The 18,790-nt window shown below is 29.4% G+C and overlaps 2 protein-coding genes across 2 annotated transcripts; one reads left to right on the top strand and one right to left on the bottom strand.

Moving 5' to 3' along the window:
* The first annotated feature begins 5,763 nt into the window (after positions 1–5,763).
* Positions 5,764–8,132, top strand: LOC124910052 (putative wall-associated receptor kinase-like 16). The gene is made up of 2 exons (XM_047450676.1): positions 5,764–6,679; positions 6,766–8,132. The coding sequence occupies exons 1-2, from the start codon at positions 5,794–5,796 to the stop codon at positions 8,130–8,132; spliced, it is 2,253 nt and encodes a 750-aa protein (XP_047306632.1). The 5' UTR covers positions 5,764–5,793.
* A 4,557-nt stretch (positions 8,133–12,689) lies between these two features.
* Positions 12,690–16,359, bottom strand: LOC124944541 (probable methyltransferase PMT24). Its single transcript, XM_047484821.1, has 9 exons — positions 16,200–16,359; positions 14,932–15,858; positions 14,712–14,861; positions 14,356–14,626; positions 14,178–14,288; positions 13,915–14,086; positions 13,553–13,825; positions 13,249–13,443; positions 12,690–13,165 (listed from the first exon to the last, which is right to left on the bottom strand). Exons 2-9 carry the CDS (start codon positions 15,823–15,825, stop codon positions 12,937–12,939), a joined length of 2,295 nt encoding a protein of 764 aa, XP_047340777.1. The 5' UTR covers positions 15,826–15,858; positions 16,200–16,359; the 3' UTR covers positions 12,690–12,936.
* Positions 16,360–18,790: the final 2,431 nt, after the last annotated feature.

Below are 18,790 nucleotides of genomic sequence, written 5' to 3'. Positions count from 1 at the left end.
TTCTAGAGAGAAAATAATTATAACACTACAAATACTAATAAAAATAGTAATAAAAAATACCGCTCTAGAAATTATATATATATATATAAAATGAATTTTAATTTAAAATGACATAATCTAAGTAGCCTATATATCGTTATAAATTGTACGGATATAGCGAGAGAATGAATTTGAAAATTAGGATTAAGAGTTATAGAGTTAGGATATGAATATTTTTTACTTAAAAATAAATTATATATTTTTTAATGATGTGTCAATTGATTTGTATTAATATAATATAATAAATTAAAAAACTTGTATGGGTAGGATATGAATTGTTTTATTATTATATAATAAATTATATAACTTATAAATTGTCATTATTCTCTCACTATATAAAAATAAAATAAAACAATTATGTAAAAATAATTTTATCCCTTGCTCCAGCCTCTAAATAAAAAGCGGTACCTATAGTTCTAAATATAAATAATTAAATTAGTAGACTATTCTCATAATACTAACTTATATTTTAAAAATCATAGTAAAACTTGTTATAAATTCTGGCTTAAACTCGTTCATAATAATCCATGACTAGATTTTTATATAAAAATAAGATATGGATTTTTACTGTGTTTTAATTTTATTTATTTTTATAAAAGTAAGTTAGTTAGGTTTTTAATTGATTTAATTATTATTATTATTTTTTATTTTAAATAAAATTAAAACATATTAGATAGTTTAATGAATTGAATAAATAAAATGTGATCCTCTTTTTTTATATATATAAAAAGAAGCAACATCAAAAGAGGTGTTAAAGTCACTATTGTTTTTTTATTTTGATCATGTGATTTTTGCATTTTTATTGTAACTTAGTAAAATATTTAATTTGAAATGTAAATAAATATTGAATCCACCTATGTTTATATACCATTTATTTTACATAGAAAATGATAAAACATGGTCAACTCAAAGCTAAACATTTTCAGCTTGTCAAAGCCTCAAATGTTTGGAAAGGAAATATATTAAACTTGTGAAAGGTTTGAAAATAGTTTAAATTAATAAAGTATAATTAGATTACATATTACAGTATATTATAACTTTTAAATTTATAAAGTATTTAAAAATACAAAACTAACCTTATATAATTTTTTTCATATTTATAATTTATTAAGAAATTTTTAAGGTGTGATGCACATTAATGCGAACTACTTTTTATTTTATTTTTTTAATATAATACCTTAAAAAAAATTCCTCAAAGGCTCCAAGAGGTAGTGAATCTGCATTCAACCAAACTAAGTTGTTGAAGGAAGTCGTAAATTGTCATAACTCTTACACGAGATGAGCGAGAACAATAAATAGATGATGCATCCAAGGGACGAATTCATATTTTTTTTTCTCTAAACTATAAAAATTATAACTATTACACTATTGCGAGTAACAAATGAGCATATTAGGCATATTAATTAAATCAATTCACGAATACATCTTTTAAAATAAAATAAATATACGAGATTTAAAAATTGATGAGAATATCCTATTGAAATTTACTATAGTGGGTTTGTGATCCATACTAAATTCTTGAACACTCATTCAACTTAGGTTGATATTGATCAATTTTAATATAAATTCGTCTAATTTCTTCTTATTAATTAAGTGAATGTTGTCATATATAAATATTCCGAATTGTAGGATCTCTTTCAAGAGTATTAAGATCAATTTCAACTCTTAAGAATTTTAAAAAATATTGTTATTTTTCCGTATTAGATGTATTTTCCTCCCTACTAATATTAGATTGATGTCGGACACAAAGGGTTCTTGAACTATTTTTCCAGATTTTATCTTGATGATATGGAACTAATTAGTGATTGCTTTATTTGATGGAACAATTCCTTGCAATAGGTCACAGAATATAACTGTTTTAATTATAATAAAGCATACAAGAGTTTCTATCGAAGGAAGGTTATAATGAATAAAAGTCATTGAAATAGAGATATTATAAATAATAGAAAAGAGTACTTAATTTTTTAAAAAAAAAAATAGACTAAAGTACTTAATAATTGTGTAAGAAAATAAGAAAGATCTAAGATAGCTAGAAAAAAAAATATGAAATTTGATTTATTTTATTTTTATTTGATTGAATACTTCCTTGCAATAGGTCATAGATAGAATATAACTGGTTTAATTATAATAAAAACATTAAAGAGAGGTTCTATCATCTAAGCTTATAATTCATTAAGTTGATTCCGACCTATTAAGACTAGTCATTTTTCTAAATTTTATAAGTGAATAAGCTTCGGCTATGTTAAATAAATTTAAAATTAAATAAAGATAAACTAATTAATGTAACTATCAATCACAATTCTAATATTTTAATGAATTTGATAACCAAGTTGAGGAAGAATTCATCTAATTGAAGTTGGAGCCAAAATGTAAGAATGATGAATCTAATAAAAAAGCCAATGTGACAACATCAATAAGTTGAATCTAAGATAGAAATTCAATTTCTCCCTTTTTAATGTTGCTTAGATTTTATAAATAGAAATGAATCATTAAATGTCAAATTCTTAATCTTCATTTAGTTTGTAATAAAAATACATTAAACTCTTCGAGAACTTTAAGTTAAAAGTTATAACTATAGAGAAATATTCTTTCTTTTAATCTTCATTCGAACTAACTATTTCTCATTTTATTATAATAGAATAAATAATAATTCAGAAAACAAGCTACCCAGTTCTTCGGCTCATGTTACCGCTATTATTTTCGTCGTTGCTGCTATTTCAACCATGAAACTCAACCAAATCCTTTGTGTCCGACATCAAAATTAGGTGCCATATCTGGTCATGTGGTGAGGCATGAGATATGGTTTTTATTACTCATTAGTTTGAATGGAAATAAAAATGCAATGTCCCAAAATAGTACCGTTGTAAACAACAAAAACAAAATTACATAATTTTGATGAAAGACTATCTTTTCTAAAAAAAATTGTTTGTTGGTTAATAAATACAATTGACTTCACTAAATGTCATCATGACGAGGACGAGGACAGTTTTATGCAAGGCTATTAAAATCGAGAGTTTACGTAAAATCGTTTTACATAAGTAAACTCGTAAAATCTAGATTTTATTTAAAATCGTAAGAGTTTACATAAATTAATATTTGTTTATATTAATAATAATAAAAATATAATTTTTAAAATAATATATAATTAATTTATATATAAAAAGCCAACATAATTATTCAATACAAAATTTTATATATTATAAAATATTTAACAAATTTAAATTTTATAATATAAATATATTATTTATTCAAAAATTACACCTAAAATTTTATTTAAAATTACATATTTATGAATATACATATTAATAATAAATAACTAAATAAAGTTAAAATAATATATATATATATATATATATATATATATTATTTAAAGGATTATATTATTAATTACAAAACCCTAATTTTTCACTTTCTACCTTTCCTTCTCTCTCTTTATTTTCTTCCAATTTCATAGTTGCGGCGGCTCACATACTCTGTAAGTTCTTACAGAGTTAACAATGGCAATCCTTATCCTCAATCCTCCTTCATAGACCACTGTTTTCCTTTCTTTAACAACTGTTTTCGATTCTTACTTTTCTTTCACAGATCTATCTACCGATCTTACTTTTCTTTCACAGATTTATCTATCCTGTTCATAGATCTACAGGAAAAAGATGTAAAAGAATCTAAAAGGTAAAATCGTCCGATAAAACCGATTTTACCGTGTTTAACGATTTGAACGAGTTAAATCGCGATTTTACTTCGATTTTGTTTCCAAACGAGTTTCCTTTACTCTTGACTCGGTTTTGCTTTGTCGACTCGCAAACTCGAACGAGTTTACGAGTTGACTCGCGGTTTTGACAGCTTTGGTTTTATGTAATGAATTTAATGAGTTAAATATAATAGAATGGAATAAAATCAATTTTATTGATTTGTTAATTTTATTTTGGTAGCGATTTGGTCAAAGTTCGATTTTAGTTTGATTTTGATCAAATTCGAGCCATCTTGAACCGATTCGTTTAATATTCGAAATATTATATAATACTTGCTCTCAAAAGATTATAAAAAAAATCAAGTTTATTAATATATAATATATTTATTTTAATATTAAATTTAAAATTAATATTTTTTCAATCAAATGTCATTATAATAATATATTTTGCAAAAATAATATAGTATATAATATATATATTTTTATTTAATTTTTTATTTTCACCGTTTCTCTCCCTTATTCATAAGTATTCTTCCATCTTCACCATTTTATTCACGTATTCATGAGCTCTTTTTCTTATGCGACTCAATTATCTTTTTTTATGCCGGGAGTGGAATATTCACTTTGACAGCTATTGTTAAGAAACTTAATTAAGCTCGACTAATAGGTTGAACTCGAGTTCTTGAAAAATTAATTTTAGTTCAATTTTTTCGAGTTGAACTGAACTTGTAGATAAATAGTTGAGTTGAGCTCGAGCTCGAGCTCAAATTTATAAACTCGTTCGAGATCGAATTCGAGCCGAGCTAATAAATATTTAATCGAGTCGAGCTCAAACTCTAGCTGACTTGAGCTTGGCTTGACTCATTTGTAGCCCTAAGATGAACATCCAAAATATTTTATTCTATTTTTTAAAAAAAAAATAAAAAAATATTTGTTTTAATAATAGTTTCACACAATTCTGATTTGATTCAAAACTCGGTGATAGTTAAGGTATTTGCTAAATCGTTGTAGGTTCTGTTTATCACGAAAATTAGCACCAACGAATAACTCTAACACAAACAAGAGACGGTGAAATCAAGTTTGTTAAAATTTCGTGACTATTAAAATCTTACGATTTTACAATTTCAGATAAGGTTAACAAATCTGATTTTAATTAAATTCTTACATCAGTAAACTTTTACACTTTTCAATTTACGATAATAAAATTTTACGAATTTATAAATAATTTCGATTTTATGATTATATATTATTTTACATTAAAAAACAAATTTATATTTATAAATTAAAAAAAAGTTATTATTTATTAAAATAAATAAATATAATTAATTTTGTAAATATATTTTTTTATAGTGTTATTTACTTATTATTATTCTTTAATTAATTTTATATTCAAATATATAAATTTTAAAATTTTCTAGGTATAAAATAATAAAGTATATTTATATAAATAATAATAATAATATATAACTAATATTTTTTCAAATTAAACTTGTACGATTATGCATAAACTCTATATTTTACGAGTTTACAAATTGATTAACGATTTTGTATAAACTCTCGATTTTGACCATCTTGAGTGAAACTGTTTTAAAAAACGTGTGAAATAATACTTTGGATCAACAATTTCATTGGATAATTTTGTTACTCTTATTGTAATTTATTTGTAAAATTATTTATATAAACTTTTTAGATAAAAGATATCAAACAGTGTCATCCATCTTGCCACAAAATTTAGTGATTGTAAATTTGACCAGGTAAATTATAAATAACATTTAAGTCGTAAACTATTTAATTAGTTAGTGTCAAACATAGATTATTTAATTAGTTGTCAATGTTATTTAACTTGTCAAAGTTTCTATAATAATCCAAACACTAAAGGACAAAAAGAAAACAAACAAAAAAACTCCGATGCTTGATCTCCTCTTAACATGTTTGAAATTTATCCAAAAAAAAAAGGATGCCTTTCATGGTCAATGGCCTTGCCATTATAAGCAAGAAGAAGCTTAAGGATACTTGGCATAACCAACTTCAGAATCAGTGAGAAAACTACACAAAAAAACATCATGAATTGCCTCAAATCCATGTCTGGTCTCTTCTTTCTGATCATGACAATAGTAGTGCCGCCGGGAGTATCGGTAAGGCAGCCAAGTCCAAACTGCACCACCACATGCGGCGGTGTCAACATCACATTCCCCTTTGGCACAACCCCAGATTGCTATCTACAACCGTCTTACCTTATCGTCTGCAACGACACCCATTTCAATCCTCCCCGACCATTTCTGGGTCGTAACACAAAAACTTCCCCTCAAGTGCTGGACGTAATGCACCATGGACAATTGCGTGTCTCATCACGTGTTGCTCGTAATTGCTACGACCAGTCTGGCGATCCGATCAATGAGGAGACCTTAATAGCGACCCAAGTTCTGCCAAACAACTTCTTCTTCTCCGATACGAAAAACAAGTTGATGGGTATCGGTTGTGATACTGTAGTAGTAGGTGTAGGCACCTTAAATGTTAACTTTACTTCCGGTTGTGTATCTCTCTGCGCTAGTCCTCAGGATGTTACCAATGGATCTTGCTCTGGTTTTGGGTGTTGCCAGACTTCTATACCCAAACAGGTAAAGCTCTATGGGCTTGGAATTGGCAGTTTAAATAATCATACGAATGTTTGGGAATTTGATCCGTGCAGCCATGCTTTTCTTGGCGAAACCAACGCTTTCAACTTTACATTATCCGACATTCGTGGCCTATTAGATAGGAAGAGTTTTCCTGTTATGTTGGATTGGGCGATTGGGAATAAGACTTGCGAAGAAGAAAGGAAGAATTCTTCGAGCTTCGCTTGCAAGGCGATTAATAGTGATTGCTTCAACTCGACTAATGGACCTGGCTATTTCTGCAATTGTTCTTCGGGCTATCGAGGGAATCCTTATCTTGTTAATGGCTGTTATGGTATGGACTATTAGACCTCACTGGTAATTTCAGTTTTAACATTTCAGATCATTGATCTAAAGAGATGTCTTATCTTATTTTTGCAGATATTGATGAATGCATGTCTGCTTCAAATCCATGCAATTTGAATGCAGACTGCAAAAATTCAATGGGAAATTTCTCTTGTTCCTGCAAAAAAGGATTCGAAGGAGATGGTTTGAGTTGTATTCCAAAGATTGAGGGTAATAATTCCAAAATACTAATCATTGCTCTAAGTGTTACCATTGGCCTTTTAGTCCTGGTAGTTGCATGCTCATGGTTATATTGGATTCAAAGGAAAAGAAAAATCATAAAACTTAGGGAAAATTTCTTCAATCAAAACGGGGGCTTGTTACTACAACAGAAGCTCTCACAACATGAATCATCGTCACGCGATCAAACGATAAAGATTTTCACTATAGAAGATCTCAAGAAGGCGACGAACAACTATAGTGAAGACAGAGTTATCGGGCAGGGCGGATTCGGAACAGTCTACAAAGGAGTATTGACCGATGACAGAGTTGTGGCCATTAAGAAATCTAAGATAAGCGACGAAAGCCAAACAGAGCAGTTCGTTAATGAAGTTATCATCCTGTCACAAATCAATCATAGAAACGTGGTGAAGCTTATAGGATGTTGTCTAGAGACGGAAGTCCCTTCTTTAGTTTACGAGTTCATCACGAATGGAACTCTTTCGCAGCGCATTCATGACGATGATTCTGCATTTCCTTTGCTCACGTGGGATATGCGTTTGAAGATAGCTGCAGATACTGCAGAAGCATTGGCTTATTTGCACTCGGCAGCTTCTATCCCGATCATCCATAGGGATATCAAATCCGCTAATATACTCTTGGATGACATGTATACTGCAAAAGTTTCTGATTTCGGGGCTTCCAAGCTTGTTCCTGCGGATAAAACCGAAATAGCTACTCTTGTTCAAGGGACTTTCGGTTACTTGGATCCGGAATATTTCTTTTCAAACCAATTAACGGAGAAGAGCGATGTTTATAGCTTTGGGGTAGTCCTTGTGGAGCTGGTAACGGGCGAAAAAGCATTATCTTTTGAGAGGCCTGAAAAACATAAGAACTTGGCCATGCATTTGGTTTGTGCGATGAATGAAGGGCGTCTAATAGAGATATTGGATAGTAAAATTGTTAATAAGGAAAGTTTGGATCAGATGAGGGGCGTGGCTAACTTAGCCCAAAGATGCTTGAGGATGAGCGGGGTCGAAAGGCCTAGCATGAAAGAAGTGGCTATGGTGCTGGAGGGGCTAAAGAAAACAGAGATTCATCCTTGGGCAGATGATCAGTTTAATTCATCTACCGATGAAACTACAGTTCTAATAGAAATCGATTATAATGGTTATTCCGAAAGTACTAAAGCTTATGATAGCTTGAGAGATCGTATGAATGAAAGATTAGATGGTGGAAGATAAATGATGAATGTTTTGTGTGCCCTTCATCCAAAAACAAAACAAAAAAAATGTCATTCCAATAAACTTTGTAATACTCCTTTATTAGTTTTGATAATAAAGCTTATGTAATGTATGTCTGTTTTGGCTTAGCTTAACCACTATAAATTTTGTATATGTTTTATTTAGTTGTTTTCTTTTGTTTTCGCGATTCCAGTAGGTGTGAAGTGACACATTGCTTGAAGGACTAAACTCTAAAGTAGACGAAACATCTTTTGAAAGTGTCCAATAATTCGTATTTAGAAGGAAATAGGTTACTTCTAAAAATCGATTATAACTACAAACATGAAAAATAGTAATTTAGAAAGGGTTACTTATAATATATAGCTTGAGAGATAGTTAAAAGGATATGAGGAAATAAATAAATTAAAAAAAAAAAAAACAATTCAATGCTTAAATTTCTATTAGATTTGCATTGTAAAGACGACTTCTTATAATGATACTATTTATGTTTTTTATATAGCTTAATAAATTTAAGAATTTTAATTCTAACTTACTTTTTTTTAAAGAAAACAGAGTACAAATGAAATCAACCCATTATATTTTTTTTTGTTATGCTTGATTACCTTTGTGAAAAAGCATTAAACTCTGATTAACACCTTGATTGTTCATTGTAATAAGATGTCTAGTTTAAATAATATAGCCAAAATATAATTTTGTATTACCTATAGAGAAGTTCCCTACAAATTACAATACATAATCTCATTTATTTGGAATGGTTTAGAGTTTTTTTTTTTTAAACCTCAATACTATTTTCTATGTATCAAGTTGGATACAAATCATCTCACTCCCTTTTTTTTTTATAGATAAAAGAATTCGTCCCATTAAAAATAAAAATAAAAAATATATATTAATGATGTCATGATGGCAATTTGTTATAATTTATATATAAAGTCAATTGAATTAAATACTTAATTATCTTCAGGATTTTCTATACATATTATATATAGAGAGAGCCTTATGATTATCAGATTTTTGTTAGGAAAATCGTATTAAAAATGACCGGGGCCATCATTCAATTTCACTCCATAATCATATGTAGATTAGTTTATGCTATTTCTTATTTTAGTTTGAATAAAAAAAAACATTTTTAATAGACTATATACTCATTCAACTAATTACTTATATTAACAATTTTTTTCTAAATAAAAACTTGTTATAAAATTTGGTAATCGATCCTATAAACTAATACGGCAGACTCGTTCATAATAATTCCTGATTAGATTCTATATATAAAAATAAGATTGAGAATTTTGTTGGGGAAAAATGTCAATTTTATCACTGAACTATAATGAAATATTCATGTATATCATTGAACTAATTTTTGTTCGCTCGTATCACTGAAATTGAGATTAATATTCATCTATGTCACTACTCCACCAAACTTCTAACCCCCTTAAGTTTCTGTTAAATGAGATGACATGTAGAATTGACATGTCATCTTTTTTAATTAATATATTGACATGTCATCTTTTTTAATTAATATATATTATATATTTTTTTATTTATTTAAAATTTTAAATAATAAAACATTTACAAAATTATTAATAATTTCACTCTAATGCCCTAATTAACTAAGGGCATTTGTATCAATTTTCTTATTTTGTATCCCTAAAAATAATAATATCCCTATTTTAGAGAATCAAAATATAAATTATTCTAAATCAGATTCTTTATCCTTATTATTTAGGGATGCTATAGTAATCCCTAAATATATTATTTTATTATTTATGGATACTACAGTAATTCCTAAATATAAAGATTCATTGTTCATCATCCCTAAAAAATTATAAGGATAGGAAATTTGATAAATCATTTTTTTACAACTTTTATATTATTTATCTTCATAATAGAGATAGAACACATTTTAAGGATTCTACTACAAATGTCCTAAGTCCACCCTTCTTCTTCTCTGATTCTTATTCTCCTAATCAACTTTTATTATTTTAAAAATGTTAATAAAAATAAATGTTTAAAATATATTAATTTAAAAAAAAAAATGAATTTGGGTAAATGTATGAATCGGTGTATCTAAAATGTAAGAGTTTTATTATTTAGAAATATGAAAAAAAAATATAATATATATTAATTTTTAAAAAATGACATGTTAATCACATGTGTCATCTTTTAACGAAAAAGATAACGGATTTGGATGTTTTGTTAACAAATGATATAGACGAACATTAATCTCAACTACAGTGGTATGAACGAACAAAAATTAGTTCAGTGATATACATTAATATTCCATTATAGTTCAGTGATAAAATTGACATTCTTCCCGAATTTTGTTGCGTTTCAAAAAATAAAATTGATGAAAGGTAGGTCGGGTAAGTTTTTAAGTGGTTTAATTATTATAATATTTTTTATTTAAAATTTAAATTATATAAAATTCAACGAAAATACTCCAAGTCCCAATTAGTTACTCTTAAGTATTTTTTAATAAGTTGTTAATTAATTAAACATTACAATCCAAATACACAAAATGAAATACTCCAAGTCCCAATTTGATTTTCCCAACTATTTGTTAGTCATTATTTTCTATAGACATTAATCATGATGATCAAGAATAATTAAACTCATCACATGGTACATCTATTGACATTAATGATGATGTTTGGTAGCTTTTATCATCCACAGAAAGCAAAATTAAAAAAAAAAAAAAGTATAAGTAGGCCTTACCAAAAGAAATAAGAAGAATATCGATCATACATACATACATTAATTAATTGTAAAAATTCAACTATGTAAATTGGCATAGTTGTTTACATGCATATCATATATATATTGATCAAATTAAATGTGTCAAAACTCCAAAGTATATACTCAAAGTTATATTTACAAGTCAATAGACTCGTTTATAATTAAACTATACATAGGCCTAAACCTTAGTTTCAATCGAAGGATGACTCCGATCATTCTGTGTCGCGCCCGAGAAAGAAGAAGAGTCGATCGAATTTGTCTCGAAATTTGTTCCCTTCGACGGAGCGGAAGAAGGGGTGGGAATCTTCTTAGGTAACATTTGTTCCCAATAATAAGCTGCTTTGGGCAATCTTGAAGATTCAGAATTGACAAAAAAGAAAGAAGTAAGAAGAAGGGTTGTGAAGATCAAAGAAGAAGGTGGCATGATTGATTGATGAACTTACAAGAGAAAAATGAACACAACAATAACATGATCTTCTTATTAAGGAGCTGCCAACTTGTCTTTTCAATGAAATGGCAGACAAATAGGGAATGTGATAATATATTTAAAATGTTGTTTGTTTGCATTATTTAAGACAAGTAAACCTGTACATACGAGGATGTAATTAATTGTTTATTTATTTATTTAGGAATGTTTGTCACACCACTTTTATATTTGATTAAGGGAGTAAGTGGGATATGATCAAAACATAATTAATATAATATTTTGTGACCAGACCAATTTCCTAAACTTAAGTTATAGACAAACGACAGTACTACAGCTACTGACAACAATATCTTAATTATTATTATAAACTCAGAATGCAACAAATAAATGTTTTCCTTACTCTTCTCTCTTTATTTTCTATATTTTAAGCATAATTTAATTTAGAATAATATATAAATAGAATTTTTAGTTTCTGGGTTATGATTACTTGGTTTATTTGATAAAAAAAAATAACTTTTGTTTATTAAATTTTAAAATGAACTTTTTTAAATATTATTCATTATTTGTTGTCTCAAATACATCAAAAAATCAAACAAGCTAGCTTCCTAGCGCATGCATATTGATTATAGCCTAGAGCTAGTTTTCATTCATCTTTTGTATTATTATTAATGAGAAAAAGGTATTAAGTGGGTGCTTAGTAATTAGTTTATTGTCAAAGAAGAAAGGAATGTCGGGTCTTAAACTCTAGGCTTTGTTTGGAATCAGTTTGATATTAGCTAGAATAGTTAAGGTTTGTAATGGGTTTTTTTGAAAAAGTAAATAATTTTACTTGATAGAAAAGTAGGTTATTTGAATTTTAATTGATTGAATTCCTCTTCTTTTTTATGTAATATTTCGAGTGATTGAATGGTCAAATGAAAAAAGATATAATAAGATAATTTTAACTAACTCCACTAAGGTTTCACAGTGGTAAGAATCGGTTTAAAAGACCAAGAGGTCACGGAGAAGCATTTTGAATAGAATAGCGGGTCATGATTGTAGGTGTCGTGCTAGTTCTCCTTAATTAAAAAAAAAAATAACTAACCAAAAAAGAAAAACAATATCAAACTAACCCCTCTATCTAATCATTCTCTCTAACCAACTCCAAACAAGCTCTAGAAATTCCAACATGTAGGGTTGGCTTTTCTCAAACATGAAGAGTTGTTAAAGTTAGTTGCTTTTTCCTTGCACCTCCTCAAGGTGGTATTGGTGATGGGCAAGGGTCACACAATTATTTGAAAATTTTAATTTATTTGTAATCGGAGTTGTATTTATTTAAATAAGCGTTCTTAGTAATAAAACCGAACTTTCTGCTAGGTTACTTATAATAATGTGAATGAATTTTCCCAAAAAGATGCACCAACCTTGACAAAATACATTATAAAGAACAATTTGTTGCATTACAAGAACTTCCATATTCAAAATTGAGGACAATACCAATATAGTTCCAAGACAAGTGGAATCTCGAAAACCTAAAATGTTGAATAGCACCAATACAATTGACGAAAAGGCAATAAAAATCCTATTCCTGTTTTTAACCTACGAATTCGTAGAGTTTAAACAATAGGTAGGCGTCTATATATACTATAAATTTCAGTTCGCTTACGCGATTGCTGACATAATGGTCTCTATCTCAACAGGACGCCAAACTGTCTTTTTAACGCACAAGAACCCCTCTTCATCTTTTGAATATGTCATTTGTATCTTCCAATGTAATGACTTAGCCAAGCTCTCAACCTCGGCTATTGTATCCACGTCGTCTCTTACTATAAGTCTCCCTTCGGGTCTCAATATCCTGTCAACTTCTGCAATCACTGCTTTTATATTGCACCTGTCGTTTAAATAAAATCGTATTTTCAGAGTTGTTGACAGCAACAGTTATGTTTCTTATTGAGAGCTTGAAAAACTAATTACCTTTTCTTTATATCAGAGAAGAGATTATCTGCATGAATAAGATCATAAGTTCTAGGATATGCACTGAATGATTCACACCAATCATGGTACATCCCAATTAAACCGCGCTCGTAAATTATTGGTAACGTGTCTGGAGAATTTATTGGGACTATGTTCATAACCCATACTTTCATATCTTTCAAGGCTGCTGCAAACCTGAAAAGTAAAAAAAAAAATAATAATAATCATCTGAATCTGGATTCCAAACAAAATCTCACTATGAGAAAACCGTGTTTCCAAAATGGATAATCAAAGAGTTTTTTACCCGCCATAAACAGCTTTCATGTCCATGACATTCCTTACAGAAGACCAGTTGATTCCCAAACTGTTGGTATACGAACTGGAAACAATTTGTTTCCAATGTTCATAGTCATTGGTGAAGTCTTCTGGGGCAGGTTTACCATAAACTCCAACTTGAGAGCTCTTCAACCAATATGGTGCTTTCTCCAACCTTTTCGGCCATTTCGCTGGCCACTTTGAACCTCTTTCTGATGCAGACACAGCCACCTTATGAATACATGCCTGGAGAGGCACATTCCTGACAAACAGCAGACACAAGTCAAAAGTGCTCAAGTTTTTATAGTCCATTTTTATTAGCAATTTTGCTATTTCAATTATAAATAGTACCATGCAGCATCAGGGGTGTCATCGTCGCACAATGGAGGATCATTTTTAGGCCTATTCTCGTAGCAGTCATTGGTGATTGGCTTCCTGTATATTGCTGCCCCAACTTCATTCAATTTATCCTTTTTAATCACCATTAACTCCCAGCACATTGACTTGGTTAATCTAGACATGGCTGCCAATAGCATTTAAAAGAGCCTAAACATCATCATACTACAAAAAAAATAAAAAATCAATCTTATGAAATCAAATTTGTAAATGCGCACCTTTCCAAATTCCAGAATCTTCTTCGTTTTTCCTGTAAACAGGAGTAGCAGACCACACAAAGAATCCACCCGGGCGCAATAACCGATTTAACTCCAAAAGAAGCTTGCCACCTGCAATAGACATAACCATAACCATGAAGAATCTCCAAAAATAATACAAATAAAACAATATGTATACCTTCAACATGCCAGGGAACTCTACATCGGGCGCAATGGATAAGATCAAAAACTTTACTGGGGTAGGGCAGTCTCTTGGTACCCATAACTGCCGATATAGCTGGGATACCTCTTTCGAGTGCGAATTGCACTTGGGCTTCATGTTCATCTTTCGGAGCAAAAGACATAGCAAGTACATCTCTTTCAAACAGAAAGCCACCAAAGCTGGCTACTCCACATCCAACATCCAATATTACACGGGTTTGTTTTCCCCATGCAATTTCAGGAAAAGACTGCATAAATAAAAGTACTCAGATTAGAAAAGATCTCTTTTGAGTAATCAACTATATCTTTCTTCTACAAATGGGAAGCACTAACATTCTGGAGGAAATCAATGTAATGAAGAGCTCCATTCTTAAATTGAGTCCCACCGCCAGGAAATGTGAGGTGATCTCCGGTAACTTTTACCCAATTCTGATGACCTTTAACCTCCGCAAGTTTTGTATGAGGAACATTGTAATACCATATCTGCAAAAATTTGATAGTTAAAAATTGTTATCTTTCTTGTAAATAAATAGCATAAATGAGGAAAATATACCTGTTCCCTGCTTTTGGGCCAACTGACTGACTTTCTGTATCCTTCTGGTAAAGGAACAAGGCAAGTTGGAGGTTCATCGGGGCAATGTCTCTCCCGGTGCTCGTAATGGTTTGTGCTTGGAAGTTTCCTAATTGCTTTGATATTGTCGAGGCAAGGGATGTAATCTGGTCCGGCTGTCACATTACAAAGTTTCCACTTAGAGTTGGATGAATCAATGAAAGATGTTGTTTTCTGGGATTGCTTCTCATTCTCCGATTCTGCAGCTTGAGTTGACCAAGGACCATTCTGAGTGGTGGTTTCGTTTAGAATCTCAGATTGGGATGCAGCCTTGAAAACTTCATTTGAATTCTTTTCTTGCCCGTTGTCTTCTATGTTTTCTTGATTGCTATTTTCATCCTTATTTTCTGCTACCTCAGAATCTGGGGTGGTGCTGGTGGTGGTTTGATCAGTCTCCCCTGTATTCTCCTCAGATTTTGCTTCACCTCCTCCATCTTCTGAATTCGAATCATCAGACAGGTTCGATTTGGATTCCAATTCTTCAGATTTCACTTCATCGTTTTCTTCTTTCTCCGGATTACTTTCATTTTCAGTCTTATCTTCTGTAGTCTCAGTGACCTGAGTGGTCAATTCTTGACTTTCCACATTTGTTTCTCTATCAACTGCGTTTATATCACCTGAAGTATCCTCAAAATTCTTCCCATTCAGATCTTGAACAACCCCAGATGTTGTTGTCTCATCTGTAGACAATTCCATATCTTGAATAGGAACTACAGATGATGACATCAACATCCAAACTCCGGCCAGACAAACAGCAACAAATACCACAACCGTGAGAGTAGAACAGTAATTGGATGACTTCCTACCATCAACCCGGGAATATTTTCCCAAGGCCATGTTTTAAAACTAAAATGTTCTTGCACAGATCACCTGATAAAATAAAAAAAAAAAAGGAAGATAAGAACATAGATCTTGAGACCAACATTGTGATAAGTACTCAAGAATCAACAGATCGAATGAAACGATGCAATTCTTGATTTCAGAAAGAAACCCAGTTGGATTTACATGTTGAAATACTTCATCTTGCTACATACAGTACAGATCTTCATAACTAAATGTAGTATCAAACTTCAATCGAGCTAATATAAGATCTATAAAAACCCGTTAAAGAAACTAAGACTATAAGATCTGGAACAAGATTTAGCAAAAAAAAGAAAGAAATTTGTATCATCAGTGAAAAAGAACATGAAAAGGAGAGAATCGAGATGTACCTTGTTGTTGGGTGAAAATGAATCTGGAAATATGAATTCAAACAGGGTTTTAGCTCATATTGAATTGAACTAGAGAGAGAGAGAAAGGGGATGAAGAAGATGATGAACTAAAAATGGAGGATTTATTTAAGTATTGGGATTTGACGACGAGGAGCCATTACTAAACCTTGCCGCGAAAAAAAAACAGCCATTTCTACTCAGACTGCATTTACGCGTTTTTACTTTTTTGTCGTCTTTTAACCTTTTATTTTAGTTTTATGCTAGATTTTTGCCTGAATAATTTTATTTACTTTTAACTTGGTCCTAACTTAAACAAATGTCTATTAAAGTTTATTTTATTGGGTGGCTGATTAACATGATTTTATTTACTTTTACTTTTACTTGGTCCTAATTTAGAGTTTTTTTTAAGTGAGAATTTATTAGAAAAATCATTTGGTATTTGAGCTACTTTATAGAACTAAATTACTAACTAATTTTGTTTAGTTAATAAAAAGCTAGAACGGTTAATCTATATATATATATATATCTTTAATTTTAAAGTGTTCGAATTGTCGGGTCGATAGTTGTGGTTAATTTGGATATATATGAGAGTAAATGGATACTTGTGTCGGATTGTGGGTTGACCCGTCCATAAACTTTAAACGGTTAAAAATAAAATTAAAAAAATTATAAATGTAGTTCGAACATGCAATCTAACAAAAACAAGTATAACATTTTAACCAAATATGCTAATAACATTTTATATTTTAAATTCAACACTAAATCTGATAAACGTGTGACATTTTAACAATATAAGTTCAACTTTTTAATTAACTAATCTATATATATAATGATGTTTAATTTTTAAAGTGTCTGAATTGTCGGGTATTTAATTTTTAAAGTGTTCGAATTGTCGGGTCGAGAACTGTGGTTTATTTGGATATATATATGTGAGAGTAAATATATACTTTGGTCGAATTGTGTGTTGACCCACCCATAAACTTAAAACGGTTAAAAATAAAATTTAAAATGTTATCACATCTTTATCGTAATATTTTTTCAAGTTTTTTTATATTATTACTCGCACACGGAATATATGTTAGTTTGACTAGAAATGATATATATATCACTCGTAGAGTGACCCTTATACAAACAAAAAAAATAATAATAATAATGTGAACACTCTCTTAGTTAGATCTACTTATATAAATATAAAATACATACACAAATGTGGAGACATATAAATTTAGGGTTGGATTTAAAAAAAAAAATAGTAAAAATGTAAAAATGGGTGCATTAAAGAGAAGTAGATGAGATCTGTAGTGTGAAGAATATGAGTGTTTCCACCGACACTCCCCATGTGAGAAAGAGGGTCATGTCCGATTACAGCTGCCATTTGCACCACCGACAATAGAGCATTAATTAATTAATTAATTAATTATTATTCCGTTTCATTTTCAGGCCCATTAACTTTAGTCGTAGGAATCAAACGCACCCTGCCCCAGTTTTATTTCAGATGGGCCAACAAGCCCATATTGTCGGCCCATTACAAACATCAAATACTCAAGTCCTGAGAATCCAAATTAAAATTATTAACAATCTTTTCAATTTTTCTCTACTAAACAAATAAATTATGAAATTAAATTTTTTTATATATGTATAATAATTTTTGTGTTTAATATTTAAAATTTATAATAAAAATGTAAAATGATATCAGATTAGTTTAATATTTTAATTAATGAATAGAATAATTTGATTATTATTTTTTTTTTATATTTTAAATTATTAAAGGGATAAAACAAGCTCTCTAAAGTTAAAGGGTAGAAATCTAATTTAGGAATAGTGTAGGAGTGAGTATATATGATAATTATTATTCCACAGAAATTAGGGGCTCAAGATTGTCCGTGTACAATAAAGAGTAGTTTTTCAAAAAAAATGTAAAGAATGAGAGAAAGACACGTCACCTATAATAGTCGATTTCCTGATAACCTTATGGATAATATGATGTGGAGAAATGCTGACGTGGCAAATAGCCTTCATCAGAGATTTCACATAAAAAAAATTAGTAATTTAAATTTTCTATTTCAGTGTAAATAAATATTTTTAAATTTACCATTAGAAACTCAATTTTATTTATTTTTTTAATCGAGGAAAATTCATTTTGTAAGAAAAATAATACAATTAGTCCTCTCTTAATTCAAATAAGTTCAATTATAAGTAAACTTTTACTATAATTTTAGTATGAATAAGTTGAATAAAATAGGTTAGATCAAATTAAATACAATATACAAAAATAAATTAATCAAACTAAGTAAATAAATTAGATCAATGGTCAGATTCACTTACATCATCAGTATCGCGGCGAAAAACAGTAAAAAAAATAAAAAAAATAACTGTTTTGTCCCTTCATGTGAGTGGAACAAAGAGAGGAGGGATTCTCGTAATAGAGGATCTAATCTCAATAATTGAAATTTCGGACCTCCTTCAAATCTTGTAATTCTATACCTTCTATCCATACATCATTAAACTATTATATACATAACATTTATAAATAAATAAATAAAATATTAACGTCATTAACTTAACTATCAAACTTAAAATATATATATATA

This window comes from Impatiens glandulifera, chromosome 7 (assembly GCF_907164915.1).
Source record: "Impatiens glandulifera chromosome 7, dImpGla2.1, whole genome shotgun sequence".
Lineage (NCBI taxonomy): Eukaryota > Viridiplantae > Streptophyta > Magnoliopsida > Ericales > Balsaminaceae > Impatiens > Impatiens glandulifera.
This window is presented reverse-complemented; position numbering and strand designations above follow the sequence as displayed.